At 33.6% G+C, this 26,833-nt stretch overlaps 2 protein-coding genes across 2 annotated transcripts in view; both read left to right on the forward strand.

Moving 5' to 3' along the window:
- Nucleotides 1-114, forward strand: part of LOC139425339 (vascular endothelial growth factor receptor 1-like) — a 32,595-nt gene extending 32,481 nt beyond the window's left edge. The window contains exon 6 of the mRNA XM_071179406.1: nt 1-114. The gene's annotated coding sequence lies outside the window, so the exon portion shown is untranslated.
- LOC107454058 (vascular endothelial growth factor receptor 3) lies at nt 39-25,885 on the forward strand. Its single transcript, XM_071179405.1, has 17 exons — nt 39-312; nt 1,231-1,557; nt 2,339-2,503; nt 3,638-3,796; nt 8,457-8,747; nt 9,498-9,628; nt 9,720-9,870; nt 11,852-11,956; nt 14,277-14,396; nt 15,919-16,090; nt 17,263-17,509; nt 18,986-19,108; nt 19,195-19,265; nt 19,745-19,885; nt 20,981-21,086; nt 22,982-23,249; nt 24,471-25,885. Exons 1-17 carry the CDS (start codon nt 39-41, stop codon nt 24,512-24,514), a joined length of 2,895 nt encoding a protein of 964 aa, XP_071035506.1. The 3' UTR covers nt 24,515-25,885.
- Nucleotides 25,886-26,833: the final 948 nt, after the last annotated feature.

Consider the following 26,833-nt stretch of genomic DNA (forward strand, 5'->3'; position numbering starts at 1 on the left):
CAACACAACAACCAATCCATGTGAACTTTACGACTGATATGAATCTGTCAGAACCAGTAGTGCACCAAGCAGGCCAAAACGTGAAATTCGTCATAACCGTAGATGCATACCCAAGCAGCGTGTCCGAAATCTACTGGTTGAAGGATGGTCAGCTCCTTCAGCCAGACAACAGTCACTTTCGGATAGAGACGAAGGAGAAAACGGTTGTCTTGGAGATTCATCACCTCCTACGCTCCGACGCAGGAAACTACACTCTGGTAGGAAAGGTTAAAGATGTAGTCAGCAGCATATCCATCATTCTAGAAGTCAAAGGTTCGTTCTAATTACTGTTGTTGTTATTTACGTCGCACTAGAGCAGCAAAATGGGCTATTGGCGACGGTCCGGAAGCATCCAATATTAATTCGCAGGATTCAACTTAAATAGTTTGAGGCCCGTAGCTAATTGAATGCAAAAAATAGTTATGAGAAAACTATTTCAAAGTAGAGGTTCAATATGAACTGTCTGCGCAAGTGATATAATATTTTCGATGTATGCTGAATCGAATAAAACAACACCTAAGCCCATAACTAATAAATGGTTAAGAACTTCACTTGCCCCGGTAGCAGTGTTAGGTGCAAGCAAATTCTAACTCATACCTATGCTTGCACCTAACATTTCTACCGTGGCAAGTGAGGTACTGAATTGATTTGATACTTTATAATCAATCGATATGAACACTTCTGTTTACAAGATAGGTATTTACTTTATTTACGTCACACTAGAGTTGCACAATGGTCTATTGGCGACGATCTGGGAAACATCCTTTAAGATGATCGGAAGACATGCCATCCCAATTTTGATCCTCTGCAGAGAGGATGGCTCTCCTGATTTGGCTACCTGCGTTCGAAGTCGAGAACTTTACGGTAGCACAGTTTAACGAAAACCGATACCGAGCACCCACTATCCCTACGCAGACTGATCAAAGTGGTCACCCACCCGCTTACTGATCTCAGCCAGTAATGCTTGACTTCGATGTTCTTCTGGGAACCGTGTCGCTGTGTGACTTCAGTTTACTAACATCTTAAAAGTTATAAGTAAAACGTAACTATTATGCGCAAATCTTATATAACTTTTAATCTGTCAGTGAACTAAAGTGTTCCTACCCCTTAAAGTTAGAGAAATTTTCGCACATGCTCTGTGAAGCTGAAATAGCGTGGAGAGGATAATTGTTGTCACCTATCTTCCTTTAGATAAGCCAATTGTATCTGTGAGGAATGGGGAGTTTCTCTACAAGGTAGGGTCCCACCACACACTGGAATGTCATGCTGATGGTTACCCGGCTCCCATACTCTGGTGGAAATGGAAACCTTGGAGCAGTTCTGTTTCCAGTTATTCGTACGGATGGCAAGACGTGGAACCAAACGGGAATTTCCCGAACGGAGAGAATGTCACCCAGGTGAAAAGTCTTTCACTGGTGTCATACTTACAGGTGACGGCAGTACAGTCTGGACACTACCAGTGCGTCGCCAGTAACGTCATGGGTCAAGACAGTGTCATTACACCTTTTATAGTCACAGGTAATTATATTTCTATCCACACTTTTTTGCGAATGTAATAAATGAAAAAAAATCTAGTGTTGGTAATTTTATTATGTAGGATTTTTGCGGGTCAAAATCAATTTCGAGGACAACATCAATACTCAACTGGATTTTAGCTATCAAGGACTTTTAACTTTTATTCAATTACTATTTTACCCTACTTTTTACTGTTATTTTCTATTTTCCTTTTACGCCGTTGCTTTTAGCTTGCTTTGTTTTAATTTTTTTTTTAGCTGTTTAAACTTCTAAACTTTCCATGTGTTTTCATTTGAATTTGACGTAGGAAGCCGTAAACATTACTTTTACATGTGCACTATAGCTGGATAATGAATTGACTTAATTTGTCCAATAAAAAAAATCTGTTGGGTAATTTTTAATATCCTTGTTTAGAAAGTTTGGTGGGCAGGATTGAATAAAGTATTTTTTAATAAAAAAAATGTATGTTCTTAAAAAAATGTAGATCTCATGAAACTTTAATCACAAATTGCTGTAAATGATGAGAGAAAACGTTAGAAGAGTACCGCATTCAACTTAAGTCGGTCTCTCAGTTTCTTTAAAGTGTTTCCTCGTTGTGATAGTACCGAAACAGTCAACGAAGATCTTTATTTAAATTTTGAAAGGAGACCAAAGATGACGTGTTTTGTTTCCAGCTTTCGAGTATGCTCTTGTCTTTTCAATATGATGATGTCATTTAAGAATGGTGATGTCATTTAAGAATTATCGATAACTCAACATTTCTATCATATTGTTGCTGTTATAGATGCAGATAAAGGATTTGAGATAGAGCTGTCAGAAGCGAAGCCTGTCGATAAAGACACCGTAGATTTGATTTGCAAAGTGAACACATACAACTTCAGTGGTGTGGAATGGATTTGGAGACCTATGGATTCCAATGGCGAGACAAAATCTTTATGGAACATTCAAGGTATTTATGAAACGTTTTTTTTTGCTTCTCTTTTTAAGTTCATGGCCTTAATTTTAAATAAGAAATCCTCCATAAAAAAACATTTATTAAATATTTTTTTAAAAAATTATATGGATTATTAACCAATTTAACCACCTAGCTCACGATTTGTAATAATGTGAGAAGCTCCTGTGAGGTAGCGCATTTCTGATTTTCAGAAATGCTTGTCAATTTTTTGGGGAAAAAAATAAAATTCATAGATTATAAAAACGTAAAAACGATAACCCAAATATTTTTAGTGTACCAGAAATAGGTGAATATTTTTTTGTATAAAGTATTTAAAGCTCTTTTTTACATATATATAACCGTCGTTGAACAGCCAATCCAATTTTGGGTTTACGACTACTGATGTTCAACTCCGTAGCCTTGAAATTTTGAACCCAATCTAAAAGAACTCTTAATCAAGTATTCAGAGAAATTTGCCTTCGTGAAGGACTTTTTGATGGAACTGACCGGCATTTGCTTTACATCTAGAGGAATAGCACGAGAATCTCCCACGGTCAGCCTGATGGTAAGGGGACTATAACTCATAATCCGCCTACAGCTGAAGATATTCCATTAAAGATCAGTACTGTGGTCGGTGCAAGTCGGATGCGGAATTCGTATCAACCAGTCATCGCTGGAATTTGAACCCATGGCACCTCATTTGAAGGCGAACGCTCTATCTCTTGAGCCATCATGGCTTATTTATAGTATTTTATTTTATATTTTATAACTGTCGTTGAGCAGCCAACCCAATTTTTTGGGTTTACGACTAATAATGTTCAACTCCGTAGCCTCGTAATTTTGAACCCAAACCAGAAGACAAGGGAACTCTTGGATCGTGTATTGGGAGAAAGTAATTCACTATCCGTACATAACTTCTTATTTTTGCCTACTAAAACTTGTTAGCAGTAACTACTTTTTCAAGTTCTGCAATTCAAGTTTCATGTTTATAATTCATTTGTTAGCTTCTGTAGATGTAGATGATTGTTTCTCTTTTTATATTTTTAATATTTTATTTTCATTTTTTCGGACATTTATGTTTAACCATATTTTTTTGAAAATTTCATTCCTCTTTGAAAATGTGTTCTAATAAATAAATGCCTTCCATAGATGTGAACATGAGCAACAGTACAACACCCTATTCTCACTCTTCCACGATACATTTCCAGCCCATTCATCGGAACATGAGTGGAGAATATGAATGCATTGCTAAAGGAGCGAACAACAACAATTCCACGGATTCCAAACACATCCTCATTGACGTTAAAGGTAATGCTATAATGAATCTGGAATATAGTGAACACGCGGTTGTAGGGGAATTTTTTAGTAGTCCCTTCTCAGAATTTTTACTCATATTTGTAAAAAGAAATTCCCTGTGCCTTCCCTGCACATATTATACACAATATATTAACCGAAAATTCTGGAAAATTTTCCATATAACCAGGGCCTGATTATCGCCCTAGGTTCAATAGGCATGGGCCTAGGGTCCACAATTTCTGAGGGGCCTCAAAAATTTGTAAAAAGTCTACACTCTAAAAACTGTACCTCTGATTTCAGAGGCACATTTGAATCATTTGTGCCTCTGAATTTTAAGGGCGCAACGTACCTTTAAAAATGAAAGGCACAATGTACCTCTGATTTCAGAGGCAAAATCAGATGTACCTCTTAACTTGGAAGGTACATTATACCTTAGATTTTGCTTTTATGTACCGCTCATTGAAACAAGCATTTAGTGGTACCAAAACCTGTTATTTACCAGATTTGAACACATTTTTTTTTACCTATTTGTAATTTGCTAGGACTTTATAGAAAAAGGGACTTTCTGTTTGGTTTACACTATTACCAAGATATTAATTATAATAATTCTTAATGAAAAATATTTCTCCATTCTTTGAATATTGGCCACTTGAAAGTGATCATTTCAAGGGATTCCATCTAAGGCTTTTTCATAGACAATTATAAAATATGTAAATTTATACCATTTCTTTAATTATGTAGCGTTTAATGATACTTCAACAACTAAAATGGTGCTTTTCTGATCAGATATAGGTACAAAAAGATAATATTTATCTCTGTTAACCCAAGTCAATAATAATNACCCGAGGATCGAACCAGGGAACTGTGGCAAGACAGTGCGAAGCGCTACCGCTCAGTCACCGGGCGTCCTGCGCATATTATACACAATATATTAAGAGGAAACACACATTCACTGTAAACTTTATTAGAATAACGATGCTAGTCTTAGTTGCTGGAAAAACTTGGAGTAATAAGAAACAGCTTGACATAAAACAAATAATGCTATGATGAATGAAATAATATAGCTGAACTATCATTAAATATTCTATAGATTGAGCTTCGAGAGGTCTGCATTTCTTAAAAGACAAAAGTAAGAAATAAAATTCCCTGTTTGTAAGGAAAAATTCAAAATTCCCTGCATTATCCCTGTTATTAAAATAACAAAATTAAATCATCTAAAGATGATTTTTAAATTCCCTGTATTTTCCAGGATTTCCCTGTGGAGTGGCTACCCTGTTTTTGAACTTCCCTAATGTTATATTTTACTGAAAAAGTGACAGTCCTTTTATAGTAGACTCCTTTCCTAAGTTTTTTTTTCTTTTATTTTAAATTTGCAGGAGTTCGCATATGACGGATTATGTCAAATCTTCGCCATTAAAATTTGAAGTAGTATTAAAAACAAAAAATTTCGGCAACTTTTAACTCGGATCTCAAATCAGCATTTTTTTTCCAGCAGAAAATACTGGATTATTTACTAATTGTTAATAAGGAAATTAGTAAACTCTAAAGCGGAATTCCAGTCAATTGAAAATTATTGATTTCTTCCATAGAATGTATAAATTATTATTTATTAAATTAGTTAATAATTTATAAACGAATTATATAGAAGTGTACTCACTATTTCTAACTATGCTATTGTTATATGTGAAATAAATAATTTTTCAGAGAATTCGGACTCAGTGAAATGTCATTTATAGTGCACCTACTGCTGGGTCCGCAGACAGTTCACTATAACGAGGTTCGATTATTGAATTCCTAAGTGGAATGTTTTTAATCTTGTCTTCTGCGTAAATGATTCGTTAGATATTGATCACATTTAAGTATTTTCTTTGCTTAAACATTATTGGCAATCAAATGTACACGTCGTAAGCATACTGAAATATACGACTTTTTGCAACCAGCATTTGTCTCTGCCTTTGGCAATGCGTAAGTCTGTTGCATTTTTCAGAATTTTCTAATCTCATATGCCATTTTTTAATGATTATTGCAATCATCCTAATAAACCTTTAAGCTAATTAGAAAATAAACGAAGACTCACTCAATTTGGCTGAATTTTCTTAGATTTTGCTCACTGAAACTTAAATATAGTTAAATATTATAAGCATTCACTACTCTGAGCTGATTTCGAAACTCCTGAAATAACTCAGGGTAATTGAGCAATAAATTGCAGTAATGATTAGATAATGATCATCTTAAAATTAGCCCTAAAGATATGTGGCATCATTGAAATAATTTTAAGAAGTGGAAGCCTGATTAGAAAATTTTAGAAAATTTTCTATACAACATGGTTAATTGCAAAATGACGGTGGCTGTTTGCAAAGTGCGGTATTATTCTATGAACTCATGACGTATACATTAATTTATTTCATTTTAGACAAAAATTTTAACATTATGCATTAAAGTCGGTGAATGACGGATATGCATAAAAGTACAATCGGATTTCTATTTAACGAACTTCCATTTTGGAAATTTCTCTATTTCGCGATTTTTTTCCCGAGGAACCAGGAACATTTTGTAAATTTATTCCTAAAGTAACCTCTAAATAGCGAAGGGAATTTTCCATTTAACGAACTCTTCTTGGAGATCCACTTTCCCTATTTCCCAAAATATTTCAGAACATTTCAAACTTGTCAGCTCATTTTATAGGGGAAGTTGATTTTCGAAGCGACTTAACTTTTGGAAAAAACAGTAAAATCCTTTTATGCTTGCACCTCAAATGAATAACTCAGACTAAATTAACGAATTTTATCAGTAGCAATTAAACTTAAGAACGCATGCGGTAATGTATGGTTGAAATTATTTTTATAATAAATGCAGCTATAATTTTACGCATAAATTTAGCTTTTTTTTTTTTTTTAAGTTGAAATGTATGTAGCATGATATTGTAACACTGGATAATGTTTTGTTCTATTCTTGCCTTCCAAGCAGATTTACTTTTTGGTTAAGATTTAAAAACTATATAGTAGATCCTAATTTACAAGCTAACGGTGTATCAATTGCCATTTTAATTATGTTTATGTTTTACGAATTTAAAACCTGTTTTGTGTTGTTTAAGTATTTCAAAAGGTGATTTTCTATTTAACGAATTTTCCATATAACGAACTCATTATCGGGATTTAGCAACATCGTTAAATAGAGGTCCGACTGTAAATGAATTCACACCAATTAATTTTGTTTCAACTTTTTGTTTCAGAAATTCAGCCACCTATCTTGAATAAAACTAACTTGGGAGGTGGTATCACCATCTTAATAGCTCCGGGATCTCTCCAGGAATTTTATTGTTACAGTTACGGTGTACCAGCCCCGGTCACCTCCTGGATGAAGGACGGTCAAATGTTGGATGCTGAAGGAGCGGATATAAGTGAAAACAATCAGAGGTTAACCATAAGGAAGGTCATGGAGAGGGACGCTGGTTTTTACGAATGCCTAGTCCAGAATAGAGGTGGTACAATCAGAGCCAACGCCACCCTGGATATTTTTACCGGTTTGTGTTCTCTATTCTTTTTATCGGAGTTATTATTTTTTAAAACCCATCGAACGCGTAAATATNTTATAAAGGAAACTAGAAAAAGTGCCCGTAGCGGGATATATGAAAACTCACCCGTAACGGGATAGATAAAATATCATAAAACAAACTAGATAAACCCGTAACGGGTAATATGAAAGCTGAAATTCCACACAAAACTAATTCTAAGAAATCAACAACTTTCTGGTGTTCTAATTTTATCGTCTGCTTTTATTATTGGTATTTCGTTGTAAAATATTTCATTGATGTGCGCATGCGCTTCTTCTCCGTTACATCGTACCGAAGGAAAAAAAGGGAAGCCCATTTGAGAGGCACAGGGAACCGGTAAAATCCATTCGTACCGCGCATTGACTCGCGTTTGCTTTGGTGCCTTTCATTTCTTGTGGTGCCTCTCATTTTTAAAGGCACATTAGTTATGTGCCTCTAACGCGAGAAAATAAAGGGTACATTTAGCTTGTGCCTTTTATTTAAGAGGTACAGTTTTTAGAGTGTAATGGACGATGGGATAGCTTTGTGTTGGTTTAAGTACTAAATAAAATATAATTACATCTTACAATAAAAAAAATAATTCAGCTAATCAGTGATTTTCACCGAAAATCACAGATTTCAATTGTTTGTGGTCACCAAACTATTTTTATTTTGACATAACATTATTTTGTAGTTCGATGTTTTGCTTTAATTTATAGATACGTAAACTTGATCTTCGAAATATAATCTTCAATTGTCTGCTTTCAAAATTTCTTAGAATGTTTCGCTTGAATCATGCAGTTCAAAAGATTCTTCTTCATTGTTAGGACTAATTACTCGAAATATTATGTAAACTTCAGTAATTTAATTTCAAGATATTTTGTAAAGGGCCCGCAGAATTGGGTGGGCCTTGGGCCTGAATTTGTCTTGATCAGCCCCTGCATATAGCCTGCTTCATTGCTAAATGACGGCGGCTGTTTGCGAATTGCCATCATATTCTATGAGCTCATGATGTATACATTAATTTATTTCATTTTTGACGAAAATTCTAAAATTATGCATTAAAGTCGGTGGATGACGGATATGCGTATAAGTAAATGAATTCACACCAGTTAATTTTGTTCCAACTTTTTGTTTCAGAAATTCAGCCACCTATCTTGAATAAAACTAACTTGGGAGGTGGTATCACCATCTTAATAGCTCCGGGATCTCTCCAGGAATTTTATTGTTACAGTTACGGTGTACCAGCCCCGGTCACCTCCTGGATGAAGGACGGTCAAATGTTGGATGCTGAAGGAGCGGATATAAGTGAAAACAATCAGAGGTTAACCATAAGGAAGGTCATGGAGAGGGACGCTGGTTTTTACGAATGCCTAGTCCAGAATAGAGGTGGTACAATCAGAGCCAACGCCACCCTGGATATTTTTACCGGTTTGTGTTCTCTATTCTTTTTATCGGAGTTATTATTTTTTAAAACCCATCGAACGCGTAAATATTGGGAATTTCTTCTTAACAATATCCAAGAGGCGGTTCCTCTTCATGCCCTCTTAAAACCTTTGGCTTACGGCAGGTACATCATGTGGACCACATGTGATGATACAATATGGTATACCGTACGCAAAGGGTTAAGGGTTTTTGTCTGGTACGCTCACTCTGTAGCGATAAAAATTTAATATTTTCAAAATTGTTATTCTGAAAGTCTATACTAATTGAAAATATGTGAATTTTAATTAAATGAAACCTAATCTTTATTTCCATAAACGGCTGTTATAAAAATCTTTTTCTTTTTTTATTCTGCACCGACCTTCTGATTTTTGGCTTTTTTCGTAGAATATTTTTTTTAAAAAAATGGAGCAGTTTTTCAAAATATCGCACCACATTTTTATAGGTTTCTTAAATATTAGTTTGGTTAAGAGGATATTAACAATTAAATGACGTGGTTCCTAAAACAGTGTGAGTAAATAATGGCGTGTTTTTTTCTTCTATTACTTTCCATTTTTTTTTTCTTAAATTTTATTTTATGTTTTTTGTATAATGTAATTTTTTAAGAATTTTTTACGTGTTTGATGTATTTATTTTTGTTGTATTGACAACCACTCGTTTTTTTTTTTCGTTTTTTTTAAATCGACGGTATGAATTTTATGAAAATAAATATCAATAAAGATTAATGTATTGTTCTAGATAATCGAGATGCCCTCCACCAAAATGCTTTAACAACAGGAGAAATTACAGCCCTGATAGTCTTTGGAGTAGTCGCCATTATTTTAATCTTCGTGGTCTCCTGCTTAGTGAAAAGGATAATGAAAGAAAAGGTACAAAGATACTGGTTCTACATAAAAATTAGTGATGTTTTTTGTTTCTTCTCTTTAATGAAAATATATATTTACTTTTTTTTTAAACCAGAAACAAAAGAAGGAATTGGGTTTTATAAGCCACAATGTCTTTGAAAGAGGCTACATCGATATCTTCAACCCTAATCTGCCGCTAGAAGATCAGATTGATCTTTTACCTTACAAACACAACTGTGAATTTCCAAAAGAAAGACTCAAATTAGGTAAGAATTGGTCCTGGTCGATATAAAACCATGATATATCGTCGAAAAATAAATATATTTTACGATACATCACTATATTTTCCATAACTAATTTATATATTTCTCAGATTGAGCATGTTTAATTTTTTTTTTGTTGGCCGAAATGAAATAAAATGAAAAAAAACCATTTTTTCTGAAAACCCTTTGGATCACGTTATTATCGGCATTTTTCAAGTCAATATTTTTCGGTCTTTATCGCTTGCCGATATCTTTCGATATTTATTGTTTGACGATATTCATCGTGTGTTGACACTTTTAACACTAATAGGAAATCGATATTTATCACGCTCCAATATTTATTGAATTTAAAATGTATCCTGAGAATAAATTTTAGATATCATTATTACGATAATTCGCAAATATCAAAATGGCTCAGGGGATAGAGCGTTCGCCTTCCAATGAGGTGATATGAATTCCACATCCGGCTTGCACCGACCACAGTTCTGACGTGAAATATCTTCAGTGGTAGACGGATCATGGGTTAGAGTCCCCTTGTCGTCAGGCTAACCGTGGGTGGTTCTCGCGGTCTTCCTCTCCATGAAACGCAAATGTGGGTTGGTTCCATCAAAAAGTCATTCACGAAGGCAAATTTCTCTCCCTTGTCTTCTGGATTGCGTTCGAAATTACAAGGCTACGGAGTTGAGCGCTATTGGTCGTAAACCCAAATGTTTTCTGCGTTTCAACGATTAAAATAAGATACATCGATTTGAAAAGCTATTTTACCCACTTTTGACACTAATATTTTTCATACATTTTTAAAGCAAGATAAATCTAAGTATTTTCATAACACATTGAATGAGGGTGTTCCATAACCACCACCCTAAATATATTATTAGAACACTTGAGTAAAAAAACGTACACATTGGGGATCGTAATATTTAAGCAAAGAAAACAAAAACATTTTTAATTCGACTGATCATTAACATATAACGTTAGATTAAAAAGATGTTTAATGGCAAGACGAAACTGTGAGAAAGGATTATACCTTCATTTTTTCTCACGACAATCAATCTAATTTCGAGGATTTCATTACCGCCTTCCTTAATAATGTTTCATCAGATATTTCTAGTGTTTTTCCTTGCATGACTAATATAATCGTCGTTAAACAGCCAATACAATTTTGGGTTTACTACTAATGTTAACTCTGGGGCCTTGTCATTTTGAACCCAATCCAGAAGACAAGGGGACCATCGCCATCGTGGAGGACTTTTAGATGGAACTAACCTGCATTTGCATTACATGGAGAGGAAAACCACGAAAATCACCCACGGTTAGCTTGATGGCAAGGGGACTTTAACCTATGATCCGTCTACCACTGAGGATATTTTACATCAGCACTGTGGTTGGTGAGAGCCGGGTGTGGAATTCGTATCGACCAGCTATCACTGGGATTCGAACCCGGTTCGCCTCATTAGAAGGAGAACACTCTATCCCCTGAGCTACCATGGCTCTTGAATGACTTATATGTATTTTGTATTGTAACCGTCGTTGAACAGCCGACCCAACTTTGGGTTTACGACTACTAATGTTCAATTCCGTAGACATGAACTAATCCAGAAGACAAGCAAATTCCTGGATAATTTTTAGGGAATTTGTTAGAGGTATAATTTGTTATGGGAACATGGAGGACTTTGTGACTCGACAGATTTAACGTGCATCAGTCACCATTTACTATACTCTTCGGCGGCCGGCGGGAATCGAACCCACGACCTCTTGGACATGGGCCCGGTGCCCTACCAAGCAGGCTATCCCGGCCCTTGCATGACTTATAGTTATTATCTTATTCTTAGACATGAATTCAAAAAATATATATCAAGGGCAGGGATTGCACACAAATATTAACCGTAAATGGACCGACATAAGCGACATTAATCCAATGGTGGCAAAAATCATTTTATCATACATATTTGTAATTAATCATTATTATGTCAATGATTTTCAGGTAAAACTCTCGGGCAAGGAGCATTTGGACGTGTTGTCAAAGCTGAAGCAATAGGTCTAGTGGATGGAGAAGCAACGACTACGGTTGCAGTCAAAATGTTGAAAGGTCTGTAGCATGTGATTTTACTTCATGATACACAATTTTTTACGATAATGAAAGAATTAATAACTCTAAAATGCATAGATATGTATATACTGTACCGAGCACAGAGATTCGCTTCAATTGGAGATGAATATAACAGTCCTTAAGAATCCAAAAATTTATCAATAGCAGTTTTTTGCATTCTATTACAGCAAGAATAACCGGTTAGTACACGACAAATCACAGATTTTGAAACCTCAGACGGTTCACAAGAGACTCGTAAATCAGAACACTATTGCAGTCACCAACAGATCACAGTTCTCTACGAGTACTTTCTGCTAATACTTCTCGTCTAATTCCGTAAATATTGGTCCCATCTCTTCGAGACTCGAATTTTCCAGAACTCTAATTTTGTCTCCAAAATGGTTGCCAATTCGCCAAAGTTATCACCAAGTCTGCAAAAAAATGTCACCAAACCGAGTTTTCCTTAAGCGTTATTTTCTCTCTTAATTATGTTAGAATTACGCGATCTCCTTGAAAATTTTCTGATTAAAATGATTATTTAGGGTCCGTCTGATATATTTAACCTAATTACAAAAGAATATTTACAAAAGTATACACTTATTCACAAATCCTAAATCAAGCACTATTTCTTAAAATAAAATTAGTTAATCAAGCACATTAAGCGAAAATATAAATTAAAACAAGGCCGAACGGAAGAACAAGGCCTCCTTTTCAATTAACAGTTTTTTTTTAAAAAAATTTATAGTTTTTATGACTTTCCTTCAGTTTAGAGACATTTGCTTAAAGTGTCTGATGGAAGTTTTTCACCAAGAAATATTATTTTCATTATAATCTAGTCCAAATAAGTTTTTCAATCAAAATATAAAGTTTTTACAAAATGTAAATACTCAAAAATACGAGATATGAAAAGCAGTTGTTACATTTATTTATAAGAAAAACCTTCCTCGTGTCAACGAGGCGCCTTTGTTCCACCTTCTGTGTTTAGAATTCCCAGGCAGCACTAAAATTGAAACAAAACGCAAATTCCCTTAAAACCTGTTTATTCTACTTTCAATTGCAATTAATAACCATATTCACTAATACAACATAATAATAAACCGATGAACTGGCCAAGGAGGGCTCCAATGATCCTATAGATAGTAGTGGCTCTCTAACATACAATGAAATCTATGCAAAAGTAAAGGCCGACAATAACAGGACTTGGAGGATTCCACCTAGTCGTGATTGGTATCAACAAAATAGTCCTGGGACTGCCCTGGAGCTAAAAGGTGATAGGAAACTGCAGACAGCTATCACAAAACTAATCAGTGGTCATACCCGTGGACAGGGTCAAAAGACTTTCCCTGTTAGCCTAAAATGTAATGTGCACCTGTTCATTTGCTCTCCTGTATGGGGCTAGAGAAGAATTTTATCATGGTGGGTCCGGCGATGGTACATGATTTTCTGTCGGTGAACGGTCCTCTGGACTTGGTCTAAATTTGTTATGGGCCAAGTGGATAAGTAACAACAACAACTAATACAATAATAGAGCAAGGCGAATATTCCTGGAAGACGAGTTATCTTGTCCGTCGCGATGAAAGAGTTAAGAACTTCTTTATAGTTTATTTATTTTATTATTTTTAAGTAACACAGTGGTCACTTTTTTAAAGTTTAGTGCATCAGTTATATTTGAGGACATTTTTGCTGGATAGAGGGCTATAATACCCAATAAGAGGAAAACGGTTCTAAATCTAGTGCTGGTAGTGTGGTCAAAACCAGAGAAGGAAAAATAAACTCGATATCTGTGTATGATATGGAAGAAAATTTGAAAGGCCAGAAAAAGGGGACAACATGCACATTCAATCCATGTTTTGATAAACTTAGTTGGGATTATTTTTTTTTGAAGCTAAAATTAACAAGAACTTAAAAATTTTAATATATATAATGTGTGTTAGTTGTTTAGTTTAGCCTACTAGAACAAAATATATTTGCTACTGTGAATGACAGAAATAAGTGGTTGTTGACTTCCACCGGTGAATGTTGACAATCACATAGTCGCTTTGGTAAATGTCCGAAATATATACCAGGTCTAGTTAAGTGCCGTTACCCGGTATACCAGACACTATCCTGTATACTTTTAATCTATCCTCGGCAGATATTAAATACGACGAATAAATTAATATCAACGAATAAATTAATATCAAATCGGATATAACAAATATTTCGGACATTCACAGGTGAAAGTCAAAATTCTTTTGATTTGCAGCGTTCAATCAAAATTCTATTTAACTTATTTGAATATATCAATATATTAAAAATCTTTTTAAACATTCGTCAACAGATGGTGCTGATATGGAACAGAGGAAAGCTTTGATAGCTGAATTGAAAATCCTCATTCATATCGGAAAGCATGTAAATATCGTCAATTTGTTGGGAGCCGTCACCAAAAACATAGGAAAAGGTGAGTTTCCTTTTACATTTTTAATTCTAATGAACCCATACATGTACTATTATTTCAGATTTAAAAAGCAGTGAGTTTTGAAATTTATCTCATTAATATATTATGGTCTTGTTTTTGAAAAATAAATCCTACTCACGAAACACCCATAGTTTATCTACGGTAAGAACTCCCCCAAGCCACACAGTATGAGTCCATCTGCTGCTATGGAAACAAGAATAGCACATTTCAGGGAGGGTATAGCTTCTCTTCACTCTAGGACTAACACAATAGGCCGAAGAAAAGTATGCCCTTTCTCTCCCCGGCCCGACCCCAAAACTATCCTAAACAGTGGTCCACACCCCTACTTGAAATAGTTATAACTCGTTACCATAGTCACCACCGTGCGTCCAGACAAATGACATGGGGAGTTTTTACATTAGACAAACTATATCCTATTTTTTATTTCATTTAAAAAGACGATAGATACGGATGAGATAATATATCAGAAATATTGTTAGCGGGAAAAAATTCTTCTTACATCACTTCACTCCGTAAGGAGCATAAGGTCTTAATTTTGTCCCTCTGTTGGTGGACGAGAACTTTATTTCTCTTCATATGTTTTATTTATTGTCTTGAATTTATTCATAATAGTTCTGCCGCACCGTGTCAGTTTAAGTCTGCCTCCCTTTCGTTTTCGTTGGGGTGTTTGAATTTTTCCGGTTTTCTGATAGTGTGTCCAATCTATCACCATTTCTATATTAAATAGTAAAGATTGATAGTGACCGATCTACCCCAGGAGGAGTTTGCGGATAAGGGTTCGACCCATTTCCACGTGAGAAAAAAACACTACAAAATTACAGTAAAGTAAAATTAAAACTAATACAGATCGATACACATTAGAAAATGTTAACAATATCGATGACGTATAAATTTAAAACAATAACTCAAGTATTTTAAACCATGTAGAAAAGTAAAAAATACGAAGTGGATAAATACTCAAAATGTGGCCGTGCTCAGTAAGAACAGATAGTTTAGCATCCCCAATGATATTTATAAAATTTTAAATCAATCATAATAATTCCACAAGGGTTTTATAGTTAAAGCCGATGTAAAATTTCGGAGCAAGACATCAAAGTGTACGGCTATCACAAAAGAGGTCACCAGTGACTAAAAGTTCTCCATGGAAGGGAAAGACCCCGAAACAGCAACCAGTCCAAGTGTCCTGCTCAAAATAAAAAATCAAAGGGGTCTTGAAGAGAACCAGAATTCTTAAAAACGAGTCGAAAGCGCTTAGAACATCTAAAAGAGTAATAAATAGTAAAGATTAAATAGTAAAATACGAAAACAGTTTCGTTGTCGTGAGAAAATGGCGTTTCCATAAGAAACCTGTTCCTCTTGCAAATAATCAGGTTTTTTAAACCTCGCGTTCTTCGTTAATGATTCATCAGATATCTACCTTGCTTTGCAACTTTAATGCGAATGTGTTTTTATTATATATGATCTATATAAAAGTCATAAAAACAATAATTTATTAATGATCTAGGAGAACTTTACGTGATCGTAGAGTACTGCTGTTATGGAAATCTTCGTCACTTCTTGCTGAAGCACAAAGGATCCTACCTCAACCAATTAGATCACAGACAGTTAGATGCATCTCTGCCTGCTTCACCCCTCTTCAAAGACAACATGCTTGGAATGGATAATCCCACCTATAGGTGATTCTTTTTTTTTTTATTTCTCATTAATCCCCCATCAAGCAATGACGTTTACAGTTTGGTAAAAGTCCAATCATAAAGCAGACATTTTTACCAAGCTACTTTGGTAAATCTTATGTTTCGCTGCTAAGATTTACCAAACTTCTGGCTCTTACGGCAGCATATACCTGTCAAAATCAGAGCAAACCGTCCTATCATAAATTTGTTTTAAAAAAACAACTAATTACCAAATTTTTTTATAGTTAAAACATATATAGAGAACTTTTTTTGCTACAAAAGCAAAGAACAGGGAGATCCAATTCAAGAATGTCAAGGAATTCGTCCCTGCTAAGCAATTCATTATTTTTCTACCACTGCTGCTTCACGCAAATCAACGCTCACCTCCCAATGAGGTGACTTGGGTTCGATAGCAGCGATAGTTAGTAGATTCGCATTCCACACCCGGCTCGTACCGACCACAGTGCCGACGTAAAATATTCTCTGTGGTAGACGGATCAAGGTTCAGCTCAATGGAAGGCAAACGCTCTATCCTCTAAGCCACTGCAGCTCAATTTTTCACAGTTTAGAAGAGCTCAAAAACATTACAATTTCCATGTAGGCAATAAATTTATTCTGTGAGTCGCAGTTGCTCAGAGTATATACAGCACTCGCCTCCCAAGTGGTAACCCAAGTTCAAATAGCAGGGATGGCTTATTGATACGAATTCTGCTCCCGGTTCAGACCGACCAGTGCTGATACAAAATCTCTTCAGTGGTACACGAATCCCCTTGTCGTCGGGCTGATCGTGGGTGATTTTTCCCTCCATGTAACGCAAATACTAATTAGTTCCATCAAAAGGTCCTCCACGAAGATTAGCTTGTCCTACTGCTTGATCCAGAAGTTCTAATCTTCTGGGTTGGGTTCACAATGAAAGGGCTACGGAGTTGAAAAACGATAGTCGTCAACTCAAAATTGGGTCGACTATTCAACAGCGGTTAAAAAAAAAAAATTTAAATGCTTCCACGCGTATTGCGCTGTTATCTAGTGGAAATTCCGGAAGTACCACTAAAAAGTATCACTCAGGAAACATGCTAAGGGAGTTTTTGTGAAAATACTGCCTTTAAAAATGTTGGTACCATTTAAATTCTCTCAACTAGCCTACAAGAAATTTACAGCTGTTTATTTAATTGTAGGCAACAATCTCTAAATTACGCCGACTTGGCTCATCATCAGGGTGTAAATGATTCTGGAACAGGCATTTCCGTTTTTACGAGTCCATCCGGAAGTACTACCACAAGTGAGAGGTACTTACGGAGTGCCTTTTCTCTTCCCTCATCAACCGAAGACAACTGGAACGAGGAGGCAGGCATCACTACCTGTGATCTTCTATGCTTTGCATTCCAGTGTGCAAGAGGAATGGAATATCTAGCCTCAAGAAAAGTAAGTCACTCATATTTCTCGAAAGAGTAAATTAGAAGTCAAAAACTATGAGGTCACCCAGAAAGCGACTGAAGCATTAAAAAGTAAATTTTATTGTCCACATTAAGACTTCAAACAAATTCAAATACACTAAAAAATTAATTATTAATTCAAATGTTTTAAGTGAAAACAAGTGAGATAAAAAAAAATTTAAGTCAATTGCTACTTAGGTCAATAAAGAACATTTTTATTCTAGCTACTTTTTATTAAATAATTTTAAAAAAATTTCTCCCATATGAAACTAAAATTAATAAATTAAATTTAATGAATGAATTAATATTTGAAAAAACTATATTAACATCAAGTATCATCCACTTACAAGTTTATAAAAATGTATTTGAATTTGAGTGGATGAATAAAAAATATTTTATTAACGATTGAAAATTTGAACAAGATGTAGAGTAAAACTGATACCTCTTTAAAAAGGTTAAAATTTTGGCTATAATTAAGTCTATTAAAAATTGAAATAAGTGAATTGCAAATGGAAAAACCTGCATAAACAAATAAATTCTAGTAAAACAAATAAATTCGTGATATAAATCAAAAATCGTCAAACAAATACGTAATATTTAAATTCGTGAAAGAAAAAAAAACCGCTTTCGACAAAATACTAAAATAGAGATCTATCGACAAAGACTACTCACTTCTGCCTAGCTTATGCTCTATCTCTGGTTATTTCAGTTTCCGTTTTTAAAAGCGATATGTTCAGCCATCTCAGCTAGATTTGGCATGTGACATTTTTAGTGGTAATCATTGGTCGATTTTCTAGCGTTGCCATTCGGGGAGTTGCAATGAGGTTTCTTTTTGTCGCCGTGTAAGAGAAATATACATATAGATATAGGGAGAGTGTGAAACTAATAGTATAAATTTTTTTAAAAAAAAGCGCGAGATATCAGACAACTATAAAAATATAAATTTGGTGACGTGGACCACACGTGATACCACGTAATGTTCTTTATTGAATTTATCTGACAAAGGGAATATAAAGTAATTAAATATTTAAATGCGCGCAATAAGTTGGAAATTATTACTGATGTTATTTTTAAAATATGTAAAAAACTGAATCACTTATTATAAAATTTAAAACACTGACTAACGCTTATGCAATCAGAAAATTCCATTTCGTTTTTTACTCATCCCTGTTTAATGAATGAATTAATATTGAAAAAAATAACTGTGTTAACATCAAGTGTCACCCACCACAAGTTTTAAAAAAATGTATTGGAAATTGAGTAGATGAATAAAAAGTATTTTATTAACGATTGAAAATTTGAACAAGAAGTGAGAGTAAAAAGTTAGTCTGGTTGTATTTAATGTTATACTTTTATATAAAAAATAACAAGTGGCATTTTATCTGACCTAAAAATGTGCATAGAGTATAAAAACACTTACTCAAAGTAGTCAATAAAAGAAAACTAATGAATGATTCATTCACAGCTGATTCACAGAGATTTAGCAGCTAGGAATGTCTTGCTAGCTAAAGATAATGTAGTGAAGATTTGTGATTTCGGATTGGCGAAAGATTGCTATAAATATTCCAACTACATCAAGAAAACAAGCGTAAGTATCTCCCTTCATTAGACAAGTCAAAAAACTAACAAGGATGTGCCAATTAATTAAATAGTACAATGGAATATTTTTTGTAGGGGTTGCTGCCCATTAAGTGGATGGCTGTCGAATCGATTCGTGACAGAGTCTTCACGTCTAAAAGTGACACGTAGGTTTTTTTTTTAATTATTTTTCTATCTAAACTGTATGTGATGTTGTGGCTGGAATCGAAATCATAACTTTACAGCAGAGTTAGACGTCGATTATAGTAATCGATTACAACTGTAATTGATCACAGATAATTACTGCTATGTAATCAATTACTTGTAATCACGATTACAGGTAACTGCGATTACAAGTAATCTTAATATTTTATTACATCAGAGTAGAGCAAAAATGTAATCAATTACAGTAATCAATTACTTATAATCATGATTACAACTGTAATCGTGATTACAATACTCAATTACAGTAATCATGATAACAAACAATCATAATTTTGATTACAACTGTAATCGCGATTACATAACCAATAACTGTAATCAATTACTTGTAATCGTGATTACAAATAATCAAAATAGACGATTACGTGTAATGATGATTACAGCTGAGATCAAATAATGAAGTATGATATGTTTATTTTTTCAGATGGTCTTTCGGAATTCTTTTGTGGGAAATATTCACCCTTGGTGGTAATCCTTATCCCGGCGTTGAAGTTAATGAGGAATTCTTCAAAAAACTGAACAATGGGTATAGAATGGAAAAGCCTGATTTAGCTCCAGATAAGATGTAAGTACTGAAAACCGAAAAGGCATTTTAAAATGGTAAAGTCATTTAAAGGTAACAACAGATATCAAATGAGTAGCCTAATGCTCGGTTACAAGTAATTTCATAGCTTAACTCTTCTAACTTTTTTTTTCTAATTTTATCTAGTGCCTGCATTGTATTCAGTTCTTGAATTTTAGTCTTTCAAATTATACGTATGGCTCAGACAAATTAGATCGAATAATCATCGCGCTTCAAATTTAAAAAAAAAAGCTGAAAGAACCCCATTAAGATTTTTTAGATACTTAGTTATTGCTTTGTTGGTTTAAATACTCATACTTTAGTACAAATAAGTGGCTAAAATAACCCTTAGTAAGAAAGTATGGCCCAGTTCTTTAGCTCGTTTATACAAAATGCATCATTTCAAAGAAATCGTCCAATAGTCTTTGTAGAATAATTTACTTATTTTTATTGTAAATGAGCATTTTTTTTCCTCGAAAAAAAGAATTTATTGGTTGCAAAAATACAGAAAAGCAGATAAATCATATACCTAATCCAATCGCTAATGAAATAACTCTTATTATTTTAATAATTAATGAGAATTTCTATTTTAAAAATTAATAAGATATTCCAATCGCTAAAAAAATAACCATTATTTTTCATACTACAGTATTCCAATTGTCAATGAAATTTATGTTATTAATATAATATTCCCATCTTTAATAAGATATGTACCTCTAATTATATTACATATTCAAATCGTTAATGTTATTACATATTCTAATCGTTAATTAATGAGATGTTCCAATCGTTAATAAAATAACCGTTATTTTTCAAGTTACTACAGAATTCCAATTGTCAATGAAATCCATCTTATTAATATAATATTCCACTCTTCAATAAGATATGTACCTCTAATTATTACATATTCTAATCGATAATGTTATTACATATTCTAATCATTAATAAAATAACTATTATTTTTCAAGTTACTACAGTATTCCAATTGTCAATGAAATCCATCTTATTAATATAATATTCCAATCTTTAATAAGATATGTAACTCTAATTATTACATATTCTAATCGTTAATAAAAAATAACATTTTTTCTTCATCAGTTATCAACTAATGAAGAACTGTTGGTTGGACGATCCAAATCAAAGACCGGAGTTCGGTTACTTAGCAGAACAAATTGGAGCATTACTAGAATCTAGCGTTAGAAAAGTAAATATACTCATTGATTTTATCTTTCACTTCAACATGAATGAATATGGAATTTCGATATAGAATATAAGGTAGGTAGGTACATTATTTACGTCGCGCTAGAGCTGCACAATAGGCTATTGGTGACGGTCTGGGAAACATCCCTGAGGATGATCCGAAGATATGCTATCGCAATTTGATGGCTCTCCTGCTTTGATAGCTTGACGACCGCGCGAAGTCGAGCACTTTAAGGTGGAATAATTTAACGAGGACCGATACGGCGTGTCCTCAGTCTCTACGCAGGCTAATCAAAGTGGTTACCCATCTGCTTACTGATATCAGCCAGTGATGCTTGACTTCGGTGTTCTACTGAGAACAGTATATAGAATATAAAACCAAGAAATTATAAAAGACAGATTGCATTTTTTTAACTTCACAGTTATATACACCGAAGAGCCATTACATTATGACCACCCTCCATCTATAACAATGGGCTCACCCAGGTTTGCATGGTTTCTCGCCCAGGAACAATGTTTTCATGGGGCACATTAGGACCCATAATCCTCATAGAACAATCCCTGACGTCTGTAAGCTACTTGAACATAGTTGCAGACCAGGTTCACCCATTCATGGCAACAGTTTTTCCTGCGGGGGATGGTGTTTACCAACAGGATAATGCACCATGTCATAAGGGTCGAATCGTCATGGATTGGTTCGAGGAACATTCCAGTGACTTTCAAGTCATGTCTTGGCCCCCAAATTCACCTGACCTTAATCCAATAGAGCATTTGTGGTCCTACTTGGAAAACCAAATTCGTGCTGCCACGCTACCCCCTCGCAATGTGAGGGAATTGCAGGACCAGTTGGTGAGCGCTTGGTACCAGATACCTCAGACTACCTATCAGCACCTTGTGGAATCAATGCCACGGCGGGTGCTAGCAGTTTTGAGGGCTAAAGGTGGTCCTACATGTTATTAGGAGGGTGGTCATAATGTAATGGCTCTTCGGTGTATATATATCTGCTTGATGGGTGGACTTTGTTTTGAACGGCTCAATGTTCAAATCAATGCTACTCATATAAGTTTCATCAGCGAGAAATTTTTCACTTTCGTTAGCCTATAGAAATTTTTCACAAATTTTCGTTAGCCTATATTACCTGTATGGCGTTCAAGTTCATAAACTGACATGGCCACCACTAAACCATTTCTTTGGCATTTAATGTGCTAGGAAAAATTCATTCATGAACAATAGGAATTTTTCCAACTAAAAAGGTTTTGAAAACAAACGTAATTTAAGATTGATTTAAAGTGAAACTGAAAACACGCTGTACTTGTTAAAAAATTGTCGAAAAATAATAAAACACACATAAGATACGCTATAAGAATAATGCGAGGGGAAGAGAGATTTTGGATAAAATCCTTCGAATTATTGTATTCAATTTAAGAATGTCCAAGGCTCTCCCTTGTTGAGCAAAGAGCCAGTGCAGCTAATTGTTAACGCGATTTCTCTGCTAATCAATGCTCGCCGTCCTAATCGCAGCTTACGTATGTAATTCGTTTCAGGCTGAGGGGGCTCTCTAAATTTGGAACTGCTAAGTATTCTATATTAAGGTTATTCAAATAACCTTAATATAGAATACTTAGCAGTTCCACATTTTGATAGTCAATGTCAGTTTTTCTTTTTTCCAATTTACACGAGCATACGCCTCATACGCACAACAATTGAGATTTGGACCGACATGTAAACACGTCAGACTAGTTCATATCATGAACAAATGAGTCACACTATGTCAGTGGAAACTATCAACAAAAAAAAAAATTTTTTGTGGACACTAATCAATGTAATATGTACCATCTTTCCAAAACAATAACGAAATTAAAGATGCATTTAATAACTAGAACTATTTTATGATTGCAGTATTATGTGGAACTAAACGAACCTTATCAAATGATGAATGAAGAACTCTTGCTCAACAACAACGACTATTTGCAAATGGCGGGCATGAAGATGGAGGAATATACGAATATGGTTCCAGGGGACGATCCTCCGGCGGTGATACCGCTGGAGAGTCTGTCACCACATCCTCCCGTCACCAACGTGACTTATCTCAATATGACAGCAACCAATGAAGATTCAGACTTCTATCAGTGGAGGACAAAAGAGGACATTCCCCACTATGAGAATGGTGATTCAACTTCTGAACCTCTGTTAATAAAGAGAATGCCAACTTCTTAAAACAGAAAGGGATTGCTCATTTAAGAAAGAAACTGCATTTAGGGAATAGAGATGCCCAAACTAGATCAGCAATCCATCATTTGTTTGCTAATGGCAATCAATTTGCCATAGGATGGAGGGCATCTCTATTTCGATAGATCCATGCTGAATTCCATTGATGTAAAAATCATTAAAAATTATTTTTCTGTGCTTATTTCAAATTAAATGAATTTTTAAGTCAAAATTGTAATTTAAATAATCAAAAATATATTTTTAATAATTTGACAAGATAATCATTCGTAAGGATACATATAATTTAATATTATAATTATTATAATTTTAATTAATATTATATAATTAATATATAATTTAGATATTAATTAATATTACATAATTAATATATAATTTAGATATTAATTAATATTACATAATTAATATATAATTTAGATATTAATAATATTTAATTATAACATATAATTTAATTTAATATTATATAATTAATATATAATTTAAATATTAATACATTAATTATTATTTAATTAATATATAATTTAAATATTAATTAATATTTCATTAATATGTAATTTAATTTAATATTATAATTTTAATCATTTGTAAGGATACATTTAGGAAAACAAATATTAAATCAATTTTGTTTAGCGACATACTTCGTTTCACAAAAAAAATGTGATTTTTGTCTTTTAAACTGTGTCTAGCTAAATTATAAAAAAATAAAACTAACGGGTGTCGTAAAATATTATAGAAAATTTGGAAGAATTATTTTATTTTCTGTTCGATGTAGAAACTAAATTAAGGAATTCAAGCCAATTTTGTAAGAGATGCCCGTCTGAGATTAGTAGACTGACTCTAAAATAATGCATTCTATCAATTTTTGAAACTAAAGCATACAAATTTTTTGCATTTCTAATCATACAAGAAAAAAATATATTGGTGTGTTCTAATATTTAGGCTATATAAAAATAGTTTGCTGAATAAAATATTGTCAAATGAATTAATACATAATTCTCAAAAGCAGCAATCCTTTCTGTTAAGGTTGGTGTCAATAATTTGTCCTTGTTTCAGAAATTGCATGCTGAACAAACTGCATGAGATGTTCAGAAATTTTGGTGGTGATGGTTTCAATTTTTAATTGCATAACAAGTTCTTAATTTAATGATTTTGATGTATGTAGGACACATACAAGTGGACTGCCAAGAAATAAGCACAAGATGTTGAAACGAGCGAAGAAATAGGAATTAGAAAAAAATTCATCTGTAAATATTACTTATTGTAGTCGATATGACACGATGCCAAACGTCATTGTACATAATTCATAACTTTAAATGTTTAAAACATACATGTGTGTGCTGTTGAAATCTTGTATTCATAATTCTTGACTTTGCTCAAAATGGTTTTGATATTTTAGTCTATCTAACATGGACATTATTTTATATTGGACAATGACGTTTCCTAGTGATCCTAGGTTCACTAGTGTTCTAAGTGATCGCCAAATGTTTAGATTTTTCAGTGGCGCTTCCTAGTGATCCTAGGTTCACTAGTGATCGCCGAATGTTTAGATTTTTATGTGGTGCTTCCTAGTGATCCTAGGTTCACTAGTGATTGCCGAATATGTAGATTTTTCAGAGGCGCTTCCTAGTGGTCCTAGGTTCACTAGTGAGCGCCGAATGTTTAGATTTTTCAGTGGCGCTTCCTAGTGATCACCGAATGTTTAGATTTTTCAGTTTGATAAAAAAAAAAAAGTAAAATTGAAAAAAATTAACACTAGGGGTAGAAAATTAATATTTAAATGTGAAAGCTTTTTAGATTCTGTTATAAATATCAGGAAGAGCAAAGAAGGGACTAAAATCACCTAAAACAACTTTATTTAAGGGTGAAGTTTACAGAATTCCTCTTCACAAATGGTGAACACATTCCAATGTCACCTATAGCAAATAAATTTGTTTTTGATTATTTTTCACCGTCCTTTGCTCTTTCTTACATCAATAACTGTTGGTGAGACTTTAAAATGTATTTTTACCTAACTATTAAATTGCAAAGATTATAATAAGAGCAGCCACTATGGGCCACCTTGTATAGATCTGTATGTGTGTCAGATTATATTTGAACATAATATAGAAATGTAAGTAATCCGATAATCATTTACAATTACACTGTATCATTTCATTTAAAGACCTTTTGCTACAATTAAGGTTATTTGATTTTCAATAATATTTTAATATTTGTGCAGCATATCACTATACATTGTGATTCACCGGAATTCCAAATTAATTAAAGAGCAAGTAAGCAGTTCTTGAACAAATGAAGTAACCCTCAAATTAATATTGAAAAAATAATAAAACAAAATCCGTATTAATATAAATTATGAATGGAGCTGAAATGCATTCCACTTACCAATTATTGGAATTCCAATCACTACAAATCAAAAGAATTGTCGATACACTTATAATGCTTCATAGTCATTCCCTGTACAAATGGAACCCCTCATCTTGTAAAAGAATTTCACAACTTTTGCATCCATCCAATAATAGACAATTTTCAAGTAATTCAGATTTTAAAAAAAATAAAGTGTTTAAATTTTAAAAAAAACACAAAAAGAGCTGTGGTCATGTACTACAGAAGGGAAGAAAATAATGTGTTATTTTTTTAATTATCAATTTCTAGTCATGAAAACAATTTGTTTTTGTATACCATACAGTATTAAGGTGATTCTTGTAAGTTTTAAACTGTACTTATTGTGTAGGTTTTTATTTTATTTGTGATGCTTATCCATGAAGATAAAAATGCACCTATATTTAATTACCCTTATAAAACATATCTTTTATTATGTTCCCTGCATGTGTGATACTGTGATGTATTTTCGAGGAAAAAAAGGCTTTTTTTTTAAATTTTAGTTTAACTCTTTAAATACGAACAATGGCAACTTCATGCTACATGGAACACTAATTTGTTTCAGGCAGTTGGTGTATGGATTGATATATGCATCATTATTCAAATGAAAAGCATAAGCAAAAAATATTATTGGTCTTATTATAATATTTTTAATATGAATAATAAAATTCAATGGCTACCATACAAATTCTAGCCTTTCTGGTTTCCGGTCTTGCACCTTTATATTCGCTAAGTTTTGAAGGTCATAGCAAAAATTGTAGGGCGAAATTAACTAAACTAGAAGACTAAATCCAACAAATGGCGATTAAAAAATTTTCTGCATGTCGCCACCCAATTGGCCCTTTTTTTTTAATCGAAAATATAATTCATGAGCATTTTATTTTAATAAAAAAAACAGTTGCAATTAGGATCCTAATTGCAACTTTTGGAAAAGTTGCATTAAGGCAAAGGGTGCGATTGTTCTTATTTTCCAGTGGCCCATCTATTTTATTTTTAGTTTTTTTTTTTGTGCCAGTTTACTCCAAACTTAGAACTCATTTTATCACATGATGATCTGCAGGTTTTGTCTGGTTAATGGCTACCTAGTAAATAGTAAGGATAAGTAAAAACTTTTCTTAAAAGTAAAATCTGATACCTATATATATA

Source organism: Parasteatoda tepidariorum, chromosome 4 (genome assembly GCF_043381705.1).
Source record: "Parasteatoda tepidariorum isolate YZ-2023 chromosome 4, CAS_Ptep_4.0, whole genome shotgun sequence".
Taxonomy (NCBI): domain Eukaryota; kingdom Metazoa; phylum Arthropoda; class Arachnida; order Araneae; family Theridiidae; genus Parasteatoda; species Parasteatoda tepidariorum.

Bases quoted from the DNA above. Each gene is read 5' to 3' on its own strand.
- LOC107454058 (XM_071179405.1), top strand. From the start codon at position 39: ATGAATCTGTCAGAACCAGTAGTGCACCAAGCAGGCCAAAACGTGAAA. The intron at 3,797-8,456 runs GTAATGCTATAA...TTTTTGTTTCAG, and splicing joins CATCCTCATTGACGTTAAAG to AAATTCAGCCACCTATCTTG. The intron at 17,510-18,985 runs GTAAGTCACTCA...ATTCATTCACAG, and splicing joins AATATCTAGCCTCAAGAAAA to CTGATTCACAGAGATTTAGC.